At 41.7% G+C, this 19,476-nt stretch overlaps 1 protein-coding gene across 1 annotated transcript; it reads right to left on the bottom strand.

Moving 5' to 3' along the window:
* Positions 1-1,415: 1,415 nt before the first annotated feature.
* Positions 1,416-18,742, bottom strand: LOC133369737 (cytochrome c oxidase subunit 5A, mitochondrial). The gene is made up of 5 exons (XM_061595226.1): positions 18,329-18,742; positions 13,472-13,588; positions 7,398-7,519; positions 6,603-6,725; positions 1,416-1,581 (listed from the first exon to the last, which is right to left on the bottom strand). The coding sequence occupies exons 1-4, from the start codon at positions 18,405-18,407 to the stop codon at positions 6,612-6,614; spliced, it is 432 nt and encodes a 143-aa protein (XP_061451210.1). The 5' UTR covers positions 18,408-18,742; the 3' UTR covers positions 1,416-1,581; positions 6,603-6,611.
* Positions 18,743-19,476: the final 734 nt, after the last annotated feature.

Here is a 19,476-nt window from a genome sequence, read left to right as displayed (position 1 = left end):
GAGTTTGATTTTGAGATACAAGTGCTCTCCCTCTCACACACAGAAACACTTCACTATGCTATTGAAGTTAAAAATCGGAGGGAAGGAATAGATCAGGAGCTGAAGTTGCCTCATTGCCAATGAACAGGAGCTCCTAGAGGCCAACGCCATACCTTTCCCTTAGAGAATGGCAAGGTGTTCTCAGCCCAAATGTATATATATATATAAATACGTGTCTGACAGCTGTATGTGCTGCTTCTCATGGGCCTTCTTGCACATTCCAGATTGATCAGGGTGTTAATGCAGCTGTCTAACCTGTGGCCCTCTAGTTGTTGTTGGACAAGTCCAACAAGTATCGCCAGCATATAGGGATGATGGGAGCTGCAGTCCAGCAACATTAATGAGGCCATGGGTTAGACACCCCTGGCCTTAAGAATAATGATGTAATGTGCTTGTGTGTTCATGCTGGGCAAAAAAGAAAAGTATGCCAAGGAAGCGTTACCTCTATAACTTGTGCACATGAAATGTATTTGCAGGATTCTTATTTTACATAATTCTGCAATTTACTAGTGAAGAGGAAGCCTTGCTATCTGACCAACGGAAATTTTAGGGTTGGTTCCAGACTAATAGTGCAATGCAATACATGTCTACTCAGAAGTAAGTTCCATTGAATTCAATGGGACTTACTCCTAGGTAAGAGTGTACAGGATTGCAGCCTAAGGTAGTTACCCTTGCGTCCCATTGATTTCAATGGGGATACAAACGCCCCACAGAGTTCAATTTGATCTAAGTTCAGTTAACTTAGTCTGGATCTATTTAGCATCTACAACTTACGAGGTTTCACCATGTATTTATCACACACTTTCAAGCATCTACCACAATAAGAGCTACAAACTTGCTTCTTTAAAAAGTGGCATTACAGGAGTGGTACTATAAATTACTATCACTGATTATCAGAAAGTGTGGTTTTATTTACAGTTTTCTTATTGTATGTCTTCATATGTTGTTTTATCTGGTTCTTGCCATCAGCCACCTCTGTGCATCTGATTGGAGGAAGGGCCAGGTATTATACAAATGAAATAAAAGCTGATATTAACAAGCAAGTTTAATGCTGTGGTTTTTCTGTATTTCTCTAGCAGCATAGCAATTTGTGCAAGGGACAGGAAGTCAAACTCCATGCCTAATTTCATGCACTCACATGGTGGTTTGGAACAAAAGCATCTAATGATAAAGATCTTCAGAACCTAAGTATGGGTCCACATGCAGGTGATAAAAAATTGAATCTCATTTATTGGTGTCAACATCCTGAAGTGTCAGAATCCCATCTCAGGTTTTGAAACTGAGGATTAAGTTCAACACCCCATGTATACTCACTTTTCTCAAGGAAAACAACACTATTTCTTCTCCAGTATATAATCACACAGGTTACAAATAACTTTCAGTTCAAACCAGTTCCCCTTTATTAGGTCCAGCTTCACAACACATATTCCAGGACTCAATAAAAGGAAGTAGTAATTTCAAATAAGTAATATTATAACGTCTGTATCCAGGCAATTGTTGTAGAATCAGGTAGCATTAACAATAAACCCATGGGAAGCTCATCTGGAAAAGAACAGATATCATGGATTAGTTCAGGCATTTCTATACTCTTTTCAGGCTTTCTCCATCTCTCCCCACCACTACAACACTTCAGAAAAAGGATGATATGGTTGGAAGATGCTCCGGTTTGCATGCCAAGCAGCTGCAGATGAACAGTTTGCTGCACAGAGCGGTTTAAAAAGACCACCATTTGTATCCTCAAGTCTTGTGTCATCTTTGTATTTTCATACAAATACAGCTGTGGGTCCAGCCGGGTTTCGAGCAGCGTTCAGTTTTTCTCCTGGTAAGAGTTTTTTTGCTTATCCTTTAGGAGGCATAATATGGACTTCTCAGCAATTTGGATTTCCTAATATTAAACCAATTGGCTTTTGGTTTATACAACTGTAGGGATAATTACCACATAAGAAGGCATTCTTGCCAGTTTCTTGAAGATTAGCTTTTCCTGGGAATACTTGGCATTTTCTCCAGTAGAGGTATTTACTTATTTCCAATTTTTTTTTAGTTCTAACATCTTTATATCCTTATCATTCATATGTTGGTGTGTTTGTGTGTGTGTTATGTGCCTTCAAGTCGATTACCACTTGTGGCGACCCTATGAATCAGCGATCCCCAACAGCATCTGTTGTAAACCAACTTGTTCAGATCTTGTAGTTCCAGGTCTGTGGCTTCCTTTATGAAATCAATCCATCTCGTTTGGTCTTTCCCTTTTTCTACTCCCTTCTGTTTTTCCCAGCATTATTGTCTTTTCTAGTGAATCATGTCTTCTCGGTATGTGTCCAAAGGATGATAACCTCAGTTTTATCATTTTAGCTTCTAGTGATAGTTCTGGTTTAATTTGTTCTAACACCCAATTATTTGTCTTTTTCGCAGTCCATGATATCTGCAAAGCTCTCCTTCAACACATTTCAAATGTGTTTATTTTTCTCTTATCCACTTTTTTCACTGTCCAACTTTCATATCCATACAGATATCAGGAATACCATGGCCTGAATGATCCTGACTTTGGTGTTCAGTGATACATCTCTGCATTTGAAAACCTTTTTCTAGTTCTCTCATAGCTGCCCTTCTCAGTCCTAGCCTTCTTCTGATTTCTTAACTATTGTCTCCATTTTGGTTAATGACTGTGCCCAGGTATTGATAATCCTTGACAAGTTCAATGTCCTCATTATCAACTTTGAAGTTACGTAAATCTTCTGTTGTCAGCTGTAATCCTGCTTTTGTGCTTTCCTTTTTAACTTTCATCAGCATTTGTTTCAAATCATTACTGGTTTCTGCTAGTAGTATGGTATCATCTGCATATCTTAAATTATTGATATTTCTCCCTCCAATCTTCACATATTTCACCTTATATTTTTAACAATGTTTATTTTTGTGGGAGAATCAAGGCCAGCTGCTGATTCAAAAAACAGTAATTTTCGAAGTAGTGGTAACTGAAGAAGCATTGAAACTTTTTTTACAATCCAGAGCTGTCATAGTGTTACACTTCACTGGTTTTGGCATTTGCAGCATACTTAACTGTCTGTTGTGATTTGCCCTGTATTTTGGTATCTGTAGTGTATTTCACTGTCATCTTGACCATTTGTAACATCTGTTTGCATTGTATCACAGTTACACGCTCCATTGCCTCTTGTCTTCTTTGCCCATTCATTCATATACTGGTAGTGACTTCTTCCCCGTTTTTTTGTGGTTATCTTTGTATTTTCCCCATTATCTCAAAACATATATACATTCTAAGGAATTAAAAGACCCTGCAGTCCACTTTATTTTAGTTTACTTATTTTTCCTATATTTATTCCATATATCTCAGCAGCCCTCCAATTCTTTGTTCTATGGCTATGTTTGCTTAACTTTTTTGCCCTTGTATACTTTTTAGTTAAACAGGAATTTGGTATACCGGACTGATTTTGCTTAGGCTTGCTTACTGCTTTGGGTTGTATCTAATGCTGCTGTTCTACTAGCGTAGCAGACTTCTGCTTCTGCAATACTATTTTCTCCTTCTCTCCCCTGCAGCCCCTGTACACCCTGAAAATCTGCGCCAGAAGGTTGGAGGACTCTCTAGGGCATGTTTTTTAATGGAAAGGTAGGATATAAAAGCTCTATTTCTCTCTAACATCTGAATCGGGAGAGGCTGTGCAAGCCCTGGACCGCTGCCTGGACTCGGTGGTGGGCTGGATAAGGGCCAATAAACTAAGTCTGAATCCTAGCAAGACAGAGGTGCTGTGGATCAGTGGTTCAGTTGCCTGCTTTGGATGGGGTCGTACTCCCTCTGAAAGAGCAGGTCCATAGTCTGGGGGTGCTCCTGGATCCATCTTTGTCGCTAGAGGCCCAGGTGACCTCAGTTGCTAGGAGTGCCTTTTACCAGCTTCAGCCGCTGATAGCTGTGGCCATTTCTGGACTGGGATAGCCTGACTACTGTTGTCCATGCACTGGTAAACTCCAGGCTGGATTACTGTAATGCACTCTATGTGGGGCTGCCCTTGAGATTGCTCTGGAAGCTGCAGCTGGTGCAAAATGATAACAAGTCACCCCGCTGCTGAAATAATTTCACTGGCTGCCCATTAGCTACTGGGCCAAGTTCAAGGTTCTGGTTTTTGTGCACAAAGCCCTATACAGCTTCAGATCAGGATACCTGAAAGACTGTCTTACCCCTTATATGCCCAGTTGATCACTGCACTCTGCAGTTGAGGGCTGCCTGAAGATACCAGGGTGTGTTCTGCACAACATAGGAAATGGACCTTCAGTGCAGTGGCACCTACCCTTTGGAATTCCCTCCCCTTAAATATTAGACAGGTGCCATCTCTTATCTTTTTGGCACCTACTGAAAACCTTCCTCTTTCAACAAGCCTTGTAAGTAGAGAACTTATCCCAGTCTGTGTTGGAATTGCTTTTTAATATGTTTTTAAAGCTTTTTTTTTAAAAAAAGATGCTTTTAAAGATTTTTAAAAATATGTATTTAAGGATGTTTTGTTGTAATATATTTTAAAGTCTGTTTTATGATGTTTTAGAGTGTTTTTAGTGCTTTTGTTTGCCGCCCTGGGCTCCTGCTGGGAGAAAGGGCAGGATAGAAATCGAATAAATAAATAAATAAATATTCTTGATAAACCATCTCCAGGATATGCAGGAAGTCAGCTTCAAAATCTTCATGTTTCAGACTCCTGAATGACTTTGCAGGGAAGAGGATTAGGAACCACCAAAATCCATTTCTAATTTAGGTTGGCATATAACTATAAATGTGTAGAGTGGTAGCTCTTCATTCAAAGTCTGCATTACTCTAGTGTTTACCCAGAACACACAGTATATGGTGTCCTAGCTGCAGATTATGGTTAAGTGGTGGCAAGTAAGGACACAGGTTGAGACACAGTTCACTACAACGATTGTAGCATTAGAATAGCTCAAATCCTTCTTACATACAGTGCTGTGAAAAAGTATTTGCTCCCTGTCATATTCTGCATGGTTGCATATTTTTGGCACTGAATGTTATATCTTGAGCCAAACCAAATATTAGGGAAAAAGGAACCTGTGAACAAATAACACAAAATTTTGATACTTATTTCATTTATTTATTAAGGAAAGTTAAGCAACACCCAATGCCCCCGTATGAAAAAGTAATTGCCCCCTTAGACTCAAAACCTGGCAAGGACTGCAACCAAACACTTCTTGTAGTTTTCGATCAGTCTCTCACAGCTCTCAACTTTAAATTTCTTGTTCCTCAACCATTCTGATGTATACTTGCTTGTGCGTTTCGGATCATTGTCTTGCTGCATGACCCAGCCGTGCTTCAGCTTCAGCTGACGGATGGCCTGACATTCTCCTGTAGAATTCTCTGATACAAAGCAGAATTCACGGCTCCTTCAATGATGGCAAGTCATCCAGGTCCTGATGCTGCAAAGCATTCCCAAACCATGACACTGCCACTGACGATGCTTGACCGTTGGTATGAGGTTCTTCATGTGGAATGCAACAGGGCCCATGTTGCCCAAAAAGTTCCACCTCTGACTCATCTGTCCATAGAACATTGTTTGCCCACAAGCACCTGGACAATCGTCCAGAGTTCTGGAACAATGGTGTTATTTGTTCACTCAGGTTCCCTTTTCCCTAATATTAGGTTTGGTTCAAGATCTGATAACATTCAGTGCCAAAAACATGCAACTATGCAGAAAATCAGACAGGGGGCAAATACTTTTTCATGGCACTGTATATTAAAAAAACTTTCTCCCTGCGAAGGCCACTTTCCCAAGATGAATATTTATGAAGAAGCAGTATTTTATCACCAAAGCAAATTCAGATTTGTGCAGGCTTGCAAATGAATTTAGAGGAATCTGGCTCTGCTTGTCTACAGTGCTCCTCCTTGTCCCCTCTCTGGTACCATGACCCTTAATAGGGGCTCTGCTGCTTTTTTCCTGTAGGCTAAAAGGGCTACATTTTAAAGCTAGCAGAGTGCTGCATGCATTGCCACAAAATATCCTGCTCCCATAGCAACGTCCTATTTAAGAGATTGACTTGTTTGCATAGTTTCTGATGCTGCTCTGTTAAGAGAACAGCAGTTACTAAGCTTAGGGAACCCCTACTGTGAGTTCAACAAATATGACTGCAGGGAAAATACTCCTGGTTGCCAGCAGTGAACTGTTATCCCAGCCAAGATATATGAGAGGTGTTCACTACATTTTTCTCCAGTATTTAGATCATTTAAGTGCAAGAACTGTATTTCAAGTAAATCCAGCATGGTCCACAAAAAAAAGCAAGCAAACCTAGGTGAATGCAGGGAATCTGCAAGTCATTTTTTCTCAGGCAAATGTAGACAATGAGCCTACATGTTCTACACAAGATAGGATTTCAGCTATTTGGATCACATCAAGTAGCCTAGCCTTTCTGCAGGTGTACACCAACATTTCTCTAATTGCATACTAAAACAGCATGCAGTTTTTTTAAAGAGTTCTTCACAACTCCCTCTAACAATAACATTCCCCATTTGGCATTTAAAGTTGGATGGCTCCTCCTAAAGGACTGAAGATTTGTTCTCTTACCAATTATGTTTACACTTTGTCCAGACCAAGTTCCTCTGGAGTTGAGATTCCCAATTCATTCAAAGTCGGTCTAAGTTCCTGGATAACATATGGGTATATTTCCTTATGAGGTCCTGCTTTCTCCTAATTGAAATAACACATTTTTTTTAAAAAAAGGGCAGAGATCTAACAAAATCAAGACAGATTTATACCTAAGGCCAAAAGGGTTAATCCTTCAATGGTTACCCAAAAATTCATACAAGAAGAAAAAATTAATCAAGAGTTAATAAGCCACAAGTTTCTGCTTCAAAATCCAACTTTTAAGGCCACTTGCATCTGTATAAGGCTGCATATTCATCTGATAACAAGTTCCAGTGAGATAAACGGGGCTTACTTCTGCATACATATATAGGCTTGCATTATAAGTAGCCTGATAAACTTTGGTACGGAAACAGACAAAAGATTGAAAGTTTACCAGACGGGGCCATAGTTCAGGTAGAGCACATTTTATGTACAGAAAGTTCTACGGTCAACCTCAGGTATCCCCTGTCAAAAAGGTCAAGGTTAACAGGGATACGATCTATGTCATAGGCTTTGGAAAGCCACTGCTAGTTACAGTAGACAATGCTGGCTAGATAGATTTGTAAGGCCCTCAAGGCTCATCCAACAAGTCTCTTTACACAAAGCACTAGCTCTTTCTATGGATCACTAGCAAAGTCAAAACCATACCCCCACCCCAAATATACATACACTACAAACAGAGCCAAATGCAAAAGCAGGATGTTGGCTGTTCAAACTCAGTGCCATTTCACTAACCTTTACAGCTTCTAAGATACGGACCGCACTAGCAAAGTCATTTAGTCGTCTGCATGCCCTCAAAGCAGCATCAATGATTTTTGGTTCTGGAACCAGGTCATAACTAACAAGTGTATTCATTCCTGTCAGAGCAAACAACAGTGAGAACATATTCAGAAGTGTGCCACACAGATTCTATTTCTTTCCCCAACATTCATATTTCTCAATATATCCAAGCAAACAGATAGTTAATACCAAATTTTATTCTGCTCTTCAAGTGTCTTCTGAACCCATTTTTTCACACCATCTGATATTGTCACAGCATTCACAATTTGTAGAGCTAACCTGAGATGTTGCTTACATTCAGGATGCAAACTCTGGGAACAAATCTCAGCTTTGCTATTTCAGTTCCAAAATTTCAATTTCCTTACTTTTATTTGCATCCTATCCAACAACAGATTCTAAGTGCAACAACAAAACTTGCATTTATTGAATTGATTTTTGAAGTTCAAAGTCAAAATTTTCAAAATTCTGAATGTTTGTAAATATGTTTCCTGCTCACTTAAGCACTTACACGTATTAGGATTTTCTAAAAGGTTACTTATTAAGCTATCCATTGCTGTTCAGCCTCTCCTCTTACAAAAGCTCACCAAATAAAATGTGCCTAATAAGATCTCTAAACCTCCTCTTATAAGAGCATAAGAAGAGCCTGCTGGATCAGGCCAGTGGCCCATCTAGTCCAGCATCCTGTTCTCACAGTGGCCAACCAGGTACCTGGGGGAAGCCCGCAAGCAGGACCCGAGTGCAAGAACACTCTCCCCTCCTGAGGCTTCCGGCAACTGGTTTTCAGGAGCATGCTGCCTCTGACTAGGGTGGCACAGCACAGCCATCACGGCTAGTAGCCATTGATAGCCCTGTCCTCTATGAATTTGTCTAATCTTCTTTTAAAGCCCTCCAAGCTGGTGGCCATTACTGCGTCTTCTGGGAGCAAATTCCATAGTTTAACTATGCGCTGAGTAAAGAAGTACTTCCTTTTGTCTGTCCTGAATCTTCCAACATTCAGCTTCTTTGAATGTCCATGAGTTCTTGTATTATGAGAGAGGGAGAAGAACTTTTCTCTATCCACTTTCTCAATGCCATGCATAATTTTATACACTTCTATCATGTCTCCTCTGACCCGCCTTTTCTCTAAACTAAAAAGCCCCAAATGCTGCAACCTTTCCTCATAAGGGAGTTGCTCCATCCCCTTGATCATTTTGATTGCCCTCTTCTGAACCTTTTCCAACTCTATAATATCCTTTTTGAGATGAGGCGACCAGAACTGTACACAGTTTTCCAAATGCAGCCGCACCATAGATTTATACAATGGCATTATGATATTGGCTGTTTTATTTTCAATACCTTTCCTAATTATTTATTATTTATTTATTATTTAAAAAGTTTATATCCCGCTTCAGTTCCAAGGAATTCTAAGCGGCAAACAATAGCATAATAAAACAACATAGTACAGTATAACATACCAAACAAGTTATAAAACATTATAAGAAATATACAGTATATCACACATTACAATTCAAAAGCTAACCGAAATAAAAAGGTCTTAACTTGGCGACGGAAACTAAACAGAGAAGGGGAAGAACAAATTTCCTGGGGAAGAGCATTCCAAAGAGTTGGTGCCCCCACTGAGAACAGTTTATTCCTAATGCCTGTCTGGTGAATTTGGGAAAAGGAGGGAATATTAAGACCAGGGTCTAAAGAAGATCTTAAAGGACGGGCCGGTTCATAAAATGACAAACGATTTGATAGATAACTAGGACCTGAGCCCGATAAAGCTTTAAACGTTAAAACCAGGATTTTAAACTGAACTCGATAGGAGATTGGAAGCCAGTGTAGTTGTTTTAAAAGCGGAGTAGTGTGAGCTCGGACGTCCGCCCCAGTTAGCATCCTAACAGCTGCTCTCTGAACCAATTTCAATTAGCGGAGTATTCTAAGGGGAAGACCTAAATAAAGTGAGTTACAATAATCTAGTTTAGACGTGACCAAGGCATGGGTAACCATGGTCAAGTCAGAAAGCTCCAAAAAAGGACGCAATTGGCGAACTAGCTTCAGGCGGGCGAAAGCGCTTCTAGAGATTGCAAGAACATGAGCCTCTAGAGTTAAGGCCGAGTCTAGGAGAACACCGAGACTACGGACTTGAGTCTTTAAAGGGAGTACAACTCCGTCTAATATCGGAACATTCCCTGTTTCCAACTTAGTTCGATGTCCAACCACCAGCACCTCTGTTTTATCTGGGTTTAGTTTAAGTTTATTCTGCGTCATCCAGGTCTTTACTGCTGTTAGACAATTGTTTAATGGGAGGATGGCATCTTTCGTATCCGGAGGAAAGGAAAAATAAAGCTGGGTATCATCAGCATATTGGTGAAATCGAATTCCAAACCTCCGGATGATCTCTCCTAGCGGTTTCATGTAAATGTTGAATAGCATCGGTGAAAGCACCGAGCCTTGTGGAACTCCACATGATAACGGCCAGGGATCAGAACTAAAATTCCCAAGCAATACTCTCTGTGATCTGCCCTCCAAGAACGAGCGGAGCCACTGAAAAACAGTGCCTCGCAAGCCTATCTCGAAGAGGCAGTCTAGGAGGATTTTATGGTCGATCGTGTCGAACGCTGCAGAAAGATCGAGGAGAACTAGTAAGGACACATTCCCCTTGTCTAACTCTCTCCGAAGATCGTCTACTAAGGCCACCAATACAGTCTCAGTTCCATGACCTGGCCTAAAACCAGATTGAGATGAGTCAAAGTAATCCGTCAGCTCCAGAAAACTCTGGAGTTGCGCGGCTACAACTCTCTCAATGATTTTACTTAAAAAAGGTAAGTTAGAAACAGGACGAAAACTGTCTAAACAGGAAGGGTTCAAGGAAGGCTTTTTTAATAATGGAATAACAATTGCTTCTTTTAAGCTTCCTGGAAGGTGACCTTGCTGGAGGGAGGCATTAATCAACTCACTGATCCAAATTGCGAGTCCCTTTCTGGACTGTTTTATAATCCAGGAAGGGCAAGGGTCAAGTAGACAAGTGGTAGGTCTCATCCCTTCCAAAAGGTTATTTATATCTGCTGGATGTACGATCTGAAAAGAGTCTAAGGTGGCAACGCAGACATGAGTGGCAGGGAGGGGGTTGGAAATTATAATATTCTTAGTGTCAAGGTCGAAACGGATCTGAGCAATTTTAGTACTAAAGTACGTGGCTAGTTCTTGGCAATGAGAAGCAGAATGATCAGGATTCGGCTTATGCTGGTCTTGGTTAAGTAAATTCTTAACCACCCGGAAGAGTTCTTTTGGTCGGCCATCAGCAGATGCAATTTTGGCCGAGAAAAAGGTTCTTTGAGCCGTAATTCTAGATGACATATAGTGTTTCAGAAAAATTTTTTGCCTGAAGATGGTCGCAGGGGCTCCATGTCTTCAGCCAACGGCGTTCTAAGTCCCTATAGGTCCATTTCATATCAGCCAACTCCTTAGAGAACCATGGGGCAACTTTAGATCAAGAGTGTGTGAGAGGGCGTAACGGAGCAATAATATCTATAGTTCTGGACATTGTATTGTTCCAGAAATCTACTAGATCAACAATAGACTCATTAGGTCGAGGAACTAGGAGTTTTTCAGCAGTAGATAAAAAAGTTGTTGGATTTAATAATCTTTTTGGACGAATCATTTTAATGGGATTCTTTCCTGTAGAAGGGGTAAATAGTGGTGGAATTTTAAATTTAATTAATGATCCGTCCATGGTAATGGACGAATAGATAAGTCAGAGACTGCTAAGATCTCTTCATCTGATCCTGTGTAAAAAACAAGATCAAGAGTGTTTCCAGCTCTAATTATCGCTAGCATGGAATTTGCCTTTTTCACAGCTGCCGCACACTGGGTCCACATTTTCATTGTGCTGTCCACTACAACCCCGAGGTCTCTCTCCTGGTCAGTCACCGCCAGTTCAGACTCCATGAGCGTATATGTGAAATTAAGATTTTTTGCTCCAATATGCATAATTTTACACTTGTTTATATTGAATTGCATTTGCCATTTTTCCGCCCATTCACTCAGTTTGGATGTCTTTTTGGAGCTCTTCGCAATCCCTTTTTGTTTTAACAACCCTGAACAATTTAGTGTCGTCAACAAACTTGGCCACTTCACTGCTCACTCCTAATTCTAGGTCATTAATGAACAAGTTGAAAAGTACAGGTCCCAATACCGATCCTTGAGGAACTCCACTTTCTACAACCCTCCATTGGGAGAACTGTCCATTTATTCCTACTTTCTGCTTTCTGTTATTTAACCAATTCCTTATCCCTAAGAGGACCTCTCCTCTTATTCCATGACTGCTAAGCTTCCTCAGAAGTCTTTGGTGAGGTACCTTGTCAAAAGCTTTTTGAAAGTCTAAGTACACTATGTCCACTGGATCACCTCGATCTATATGCTTGTTGACACTCTCAAAGAATTCTAACAGGTTACTGAGACAGGACTTTCCCTTGCAGAAGCCATGCTGGCTCTGCTTCAGCAAGGCTTGTTCTTCTATGTGCTTAGTTAATCTAGCTTTAATAATACTTTCTACCAGTTTTCCAGGGACAGAAGTTAAGCTAACTGGCCTGTAATTTCCGGGATCCCCCCTGGATCCTTTTTTGAAGATTGGCGTTACATTTGCCACTTTCCAGTCCTCAGGCACGGAGGAGGACCTGAGGGACAAGTTACATATTTTAGTTAGCAGATCAGCAATTTCACATTTGAGTTCTTTGAGAACTCTCGGGTGGATGCCATCCGGGCCCGGTGATTTGTCAGTTTTTATATTGTCTGTTAAGCCTAGAATTTCCTCTCTCGTTACCACTATTTGTCTTAGTTATCTTAAACAGTAGTCCAGCAGTAAAAGAGATTTTATAAGTTTAGTGCTCATTCATAGAGTCTTAATATCACTATCTGCTGAAGTACTGCAGAAGTTCTTATACAGCCAGTCCTACCTATTTCTCCAACACAAAGATATGCCTTGAAAAAGGCAAGGCATCGCTCAAATATCGTCCCTATTTGAGTAAAGAGGACCTTACATCAGTGGTACATGCTCTGGTAACCTCACGTTTGGATTACTGTAATGCGCTTTACGTAGGGCTACCTTTGAAGACAGTTCGGAAGCTACAACTAGTGCAAAATGCGGCGGCCAGATTGCTGACAAGGACCAAGCGGTCCGAATATATAACACCTGTTCTGGCCAGCTTGCACTGGTCGCCAATATGTTTCCGGGCTAGATTCAAAGTGTTGGTATTAACCTATAAAGCCTTATACGGTGCGGGACCACGATACCTTGCGGAACGCCTCTTCCGATATGAACCGGCCCGTGCACTACATTCTGCTACGAAGGCCCTCCTCCGGGTTCCAACTCACAGGGAGGCCCGGAGGGTGATGACAAGATCTAGGGCCTTCTCAGTGGTGGCCCCCGAACTATGGAACAGTCTCCCCGAGGAAGTACGCCTGGCGCCGACTCTGCTCTCCTTCCGGCGCCAGGTCAAAACCTTCCTATTCTCTGAAGCATTTTAAGTTACACTGATTTACTTTTTAAAATGTTTATTGTATTGGATTGATGATTGTATTTTAGTATTATTTTGTTATTCATTGTATTTTTATGCTATTTTATGTTCACCGCCCAGAGAGCTATTGCTAGTCGGGCGGTATATACATTTAATTAATTAATTAATAAATTAATAAATAAATAAATAAATAAATAAATAAATAAATAAATAAATAAATAAATAAATATCAAGGGACTGACAGAATCATTGAATCAGTTTTAATTTCAACAGGTTATTATATTTATTATTTATTTATAATAAATTACAATCTTGTAGTACTCATGCAGTAACTAAAACATCAGAGCTTTAGTCTTAGAAGTTCTCACTCTGGAGTAGTTCCATTACAGCTGATGGAATGCTAGGCAAGGACTGAAAAGGGATAGATAATACTGCTTAATACAACTGGCTTGCAAAAATACATTCAGCAGCACCACCACACAGCAAAAGAGGATTCTTAGGCTGTTCAATATTCCCTCTCAATCTTACCTTTCCTTAGCTCCCAGGCATCAATATCTGGCTTATTGAAGTATGTCACCCAGCGAGCATCAAACTCTTCGTCTGACTCTTGTGACCCATGTGAATAACAGCGTACAGGCAATACCGCTGTAACACAAAAACAGAAGTGGGGAGAAAAGAAAGCGGATAAAGAGTTCAAGGGTAAAGCTGCATTATAGCAGGTACACCACACCAAGTCTGTGTACACCAGATATCCCAGTAATGCAGTTTTCTGCTTACCAGAGGCTGGGAGCAATTGTCCCTGCATAGCCAAGCTGCAAATGCACCTGCCTGCCTACCCATGTCACTGCCATCCTACAGTTGCCACAGCACAGCACGAGGTGTCCCACTCAAGGAAAACACATTGAAGCATTATGTCACTTCTCCCTCTCCTACTAGAGTAAAACTATGCACTAAAGCAGGCAGCAGCCACACCACTGTGCAAGGTTCACCCAGCTGGGGAAACACAGTTGTGCACAATGGCTACTGTGTAAGAGTTTCCCCATTTCCTGGCAGAAGAGAGTGTGGGCATATGCTTACATGTGACAGCAGGCAAACAGTGGAAAAATTACTCCAGAGTATTGATTTGCATTGTTGGAGCAATGTATTTTCAACTTTCACGGAAAGTTAAATCACCTAAAACATTTCTAATTACCCTCCCTTAAGAAGAGTAAGCTTTCCCATAGTCTAATTACCAATTTGTAAATTATCTGGATTTTTTAATTCATACACTACAAATATCCCTCCAAACCTTTTATTTTTTGCTGGTAACTTGTGTGCTTGTTTAAATGGTGGGGAAAAGCTAGTTTGGTACTTCCAGGGAAAAACAGTAAGTCCCTGAATGCTTAAGGGTGGAAGCCAGGATTACTACTACTACTACTACTACTACTACTACTACTACTACTACTACTTTGTAAGCATCTACAATCAGTCAGGATCCTGAACAGAATAGTTCAGAGAACAACAAAAACCTTCCCTCAATTTGACAACCTAAACAAAAACAGACACATGGGAGAAAGGAAAGAAGGGAAGATAATGGAAAGATTAAAATTTCACTTAAATGGAACAACCTTGAGAAAACAGTTATGTCTTGAGGCGCTTCTTAAGGAGTGGGAGGGACTGGATCATATGAATATCTGAAGGCAAAAAGTTTCAAAGATAAGGCACTGACCATTTTGCCTGGCAGAAATTTGGAACAGATATAATCTAAGGGTTGTAAGTGGGGATAGGTTAGACATCTGTGACTCGAGTACCAGTTCACACTCTGCTCAATACAGCATATAACTTCACTGTCATTTCATAGGTATTTAGTATAAATCTGTCTGGGTTTTTAAAAATATATTAAACCACACTTAGAGGAGTCTTTCAAATTACTACATTTGCTGCTGCAGAAAGAATATTTAATTCAAAATTTCACTTCGTTTAGTCCAATTCAGCAGGACAATAAACTAAAATGAGCATAAGAACATCTTTCATTCAGGAAGCTGCCTTAGTGCTGCACAATTCACAGAGGAAACTAGGTAAGTTTAGAATTTTAAAATACCAGGTGTTAAAGACTACCCAAAGCCTAAAAATGTAATGCTGGCATTTATGCTGCAAATTATCCATTTCATTCTCGATGTTTGGGTTCTTAAGTTAATAAGCCTCAGCCTCAGAACAGATGTTCCACAGTTAACTACCCCCACAGTATAACAAGCAATGTTGCAATGCTGATGGACGAAGATAATTTTCAGTACCCTTGGTAATTACTATTTTGTCAGATTTTGAGGTAAATCATGTCTGTTAAATGAATGTAAAAACTACTGACGTTTTTAACATAGATGCATTATTAGTTTTTAGTGCCTTCATCTGAACTTGGGGGATATGTACAAGACACAATTCAGCATTTAAGTATCTAGGCCAACAGCTAGACACTGATGTCAGGATCACATCAGCAACAGCATTCTCCAATGCCCTATAGCAACATTAGTCATGTTTTATTGTACCCATTTCCATGCTGGGAGTTGATTTAGATACTCATTCCATACTCAAGGGTCTTGCAGCACCTTAAAAGACTAAAAGATTGTGACCCAAGATGGGTTGTTAATGCATTTGTTTTTTCAGGAGCTACAAAACTTGTGACTACTGTGGCAGACTAACCCAGCTATCTCTTTGGGATCTGCCATAATTGCAAAGCTAATTCCTTGAAGTTCCACTACACTCATCACTAAGTTGACCTATTTGTCTTAAGATTTCAGCACCACTAGCAGAGAGCAGGCTGATGAGAAAACAGGGCACAACATTGGTTCCAAGGAACTTCTCACATTCACTGTCTCATCAAACACAATATAGAGACACTTGCCTTTAAACACACCTTTATGGACCAGTTTCAAGGCTAACTTGTAGCCAGCTCAGCAACTGCTTGCATGAATCCCACTGAACTAAGGCCAATAAAGGCTTTGCAATAGGCTCAGGACTTTGAGATCAGCATGCGCACATTAAAACTTTGGAAAAAAGAAAAGGTCTGGATAACATTAAGCATTTTAAAATGGTTTGGCCAACGGCAGACAGAAGAGAGAATGTAAAGGGAAAATCTTAGTTGTAAGTATCTTAGCCAGCTTCAAAAAAATAAGCAACTCTGGATACCTTGATGTTAAATGCCCTTAACAAGCTAAGGCATACGCAATGGTTCAATAAGAGATCTTTTTCTTTAAAACCAGGTCTGTCTCAGCAGCATATGGATATGGTGACTGATTTCACTGCATATGGTTTGGCGAGAGGAGCTTAACCTACACCTACTTTGTTTCTCTGCAACCCCCAAGTGCTTTTCTCCCAAGAAGCCCCCTTTCCAATATCAGACCCAGGTGGTAGGGAATGGGATGTTTGGACAGAGGCTGCAAGGAGGTAAACGTTCCTCCTTGTCTGCAGTTTAACACCCCTAACTTCATGCTCTCCTTCTGCTCTAAGAACCAGGCCCCAATTTCCCTGCTTTATACATAATTGACAAGACTGTTTAAACCTGGGTTTCTTAAATATCACCCACACTTTAAGCAACAGAACACCACAGATTGAGATTTGTGAGCCACTTCAGTTATTAAGTTTTGAAATGTCAATATCTAGTATGTGACTCCTGCAAATACAATACACAAGATTATACAGAAAAAGTTGATCTGGCAAACATCTGGGGAAAGGATCTGTCAGCATGCAAGGCAAAAAAATAAGCAAATGGTTTAAGATGCGAACAGCATCACTAGGAGCGATTGTAGAGAGCTAAGTCAGATGTAAATTGAGATTCCAATGACCTTGAAAAGATCATGGTTTACAAGTCAAATCTACACATACATAAATTCAGAAATCTAGAATTGTTTTAAGATGTTGCTCTCTAAGGGCTCCTCCACTTTTTTCCCCCAGTATTCATCGGATTTGCTTCCACAAAGCTTATGCAGTGATTAGACAACATCCAGTCTTTATTGAACATTTGTTCTGAATTGTTTGCAGGGTGGTTCTGTCTTCCCATTAATAATTTGTTCATCCCATACTTTTCAATGCATTTACCCATCACTTTCCAAACTGCAAAAAGCTTAGATTTTTTAAAGTGTATGTGTTGTGCTAAGGAGACACAGTGCTTTAATCCACTTTATTTGTGCGAACCTGAAGATCCTGTATTGGCTTGAATCCCTCCTACAAAGTACTGAGAAATGGAATATGACCCTAACTGCTCTTCTGTAATTAGAATGGGAGACAGTGTTACTGCATGGGAGATGTTATGACATAATTGCCACACCCTCCCTTCAAGGAAGTCAGCACAGCATTCATACATGATCAGCCACTCCTTTGTATTCTCACAATAAGCAAAGCTGAGTGTCTGGCCGAAAGTCACCCAATAAACTGTACATTTCCTTCAGGATACTAAGACCATGCATGGCCTGACTGCAACAGCCTGTTTTCAAGCCTGGACTGGCAGTTACTTGAGGCCTGTAAACTCAACCTATTTATTCTGTGTAGGAAATTACAGCAAAGAACTACACAAAAAGTGAAATCAGTAAAGGAAGGACAAAAATGCACTGCAGATCAAATGTGGCTGGGGGGGATGGATTTGGAGAGATAATCCAAATAACAGAATAAAAAAGAGAAACCAAGGCCAAAGATAGTGAAAAATGCAAAATTCCTAAGAACGGTCCAAATCATTTTATCACACTGCAATAATCAAGCAAAACTGCTTCTTCTTCCCCAATACACCTCCACCCAGTTGACCTCCTTCTCTCCTCGAAATCGAGCAGTCACACATTCAATGTCACCTAGCTACTACAGCGAACACAAGACACCATGTGCATGCGTGGAGAGGCTCACCCACCACCTGATAAGCGAACAAGACCCAGAACACCAATGTTTGCCACCGCCCCATCCGCCTTTCTTTGTGCCAGCCGAAGATGGTAACAATGCCTGTCTCAAGGTCACACCGGTCTCTCATGGCCAACCCTACCTTACAGGGTTGTTGTGAGGACGAAAAAGGGAAGTGACCGGGTGTTGTTGCCCCGATCCTCCTTAGAAGGAAACGTGTGTGTGTGGGAGGGGGGCTAAGAGGAAAAAGTCCCGTTTCTCAAACCATGCTGGGCCGGAACCGAAAGATGTGGCATAAAGATGGGCAACGGAGCAGTGAAACAAGAGAAGAGACCCAGAGCAGGGTCGGTGATCTGGCACCAGGCCGCAGGTCGTCGAGTGACTTCCCAGGCAACCGGGGTCACGGCAAGGACACGGCGCGGCCTTGGAGGGAAAAGAGCCGCCGACACCGGCGCCACCAGCCTAGGCGGAATAAGCCAGGTAGGGGAAGGAGGAGAAGAAGGGTCACCCCTTCACCCGGCGCCTCACCTGCGGGGGACGCCCTCGGGACCAAGCCGCGGAGGGCGGGCGCGGCGCAGCGGCGGAGGAGCTGAGCGGCTGCCAACATGGCTGAGGAGAAAGAAAGAGGGGCGACTGTGAAGTAAACGGGTGTGCGTGTGTGTGGCGCCGGGAGAGGGAGAGAGAAGACGGCAGGGCTGAGGCGGTGGGCTGGCGCGCGCCCGCGCGGCTACTGCAGCTGCTCGCTTCTTGGCTTCCGGCAGCCCGTTCCTCTCTTACAGCCACGCGCCGCTACTCCCCGCTGTCGAGACGTTCCGAGGGCAAAAGTGGGAGGGGCTGAGGCTACGGTGGCGTAAGGCAGCCAAACCTTTGCCCTCCCATCAAAAAGAAAAGGGAGGAGACAGAGAAGAGAGGGAAAGCGAGAGAGAAAACCTCCCGGAGCTGCGCACGCGCCGTCAATCGCTCGCTTTCTGGGAGAGCGCCGCCGAGTGAAGGGGCGGGGCCTTCTTGTGAGGGAAAGGAAAGGCGGCGACAGAGGCGCTATTTCCTCACAGGAGGCGGGGGTTGCTCGTCTTTTCCCCGAAAGAATTGGGTGGGAGTCGGCGGTAGGCGAGGCGCTTTCGCATGGGAGTTGCTCAGTCTGTTGGACTTTTGAAGAGTGTGAAATGCTCGGGGCAGAACCCTGCCTTTTTGTACTTTGTAAGGAGCCACGCGGATAGATGGCACTATGTAAATATTAGTCGTGTACGTGCATGGCTCCTTTATAGATCCGAGCCCCAAGGGGGTTACAATCAATAATTCAATAAATCACCATCGTTGTTGTTGTTATTTAAAGGGTGTTTGGGTAAAGAAAGAACCCAGCAGAGTTTTGCTTTTATCTCTTTTCTCCAAAACTGGTGCGAGAGGCAGTTTCGACAATACTGATGGATCAAGGGTCTGGTTCAGTATAAGGCATCTTGTATGTTCCCACATAATCCACCTGGGAACTCAGTGATGCAAGATTTGGTGATAGACACTGGCTTGCTTTACCAGGTGTGTGTGTGTGTGATTACATGTAGCTGTGTGGATCCGTTAGGAGCAGGAAATCCCAAAGATTGTTTTTATAGCATTGTTGCTTTAAAACAACTTGTGAACCAATCTTTGATTGAAATGCATGACGTGATCTTTCTAAATAAAGA

Source organism: Rhineura floridana, chromosome 14 (assembly GCF_030035675.1).
Source record: "Rhineura floridana isolate rRhiFlo1 chromosome 14, rRhiFlo1.hap2, whole genome shotgun sequence".
NCBI lineage: Eukaryota > Metazoa > Chordata > Lepidosauria > Squamata > Rhineuridae > Rhineura > Rhineura floridana.
The sequence above is the reverse complement of the archived record's forward strand: the minus strand, read 5'-3'. Positions and strand labels throughout refer to the sequence as shown.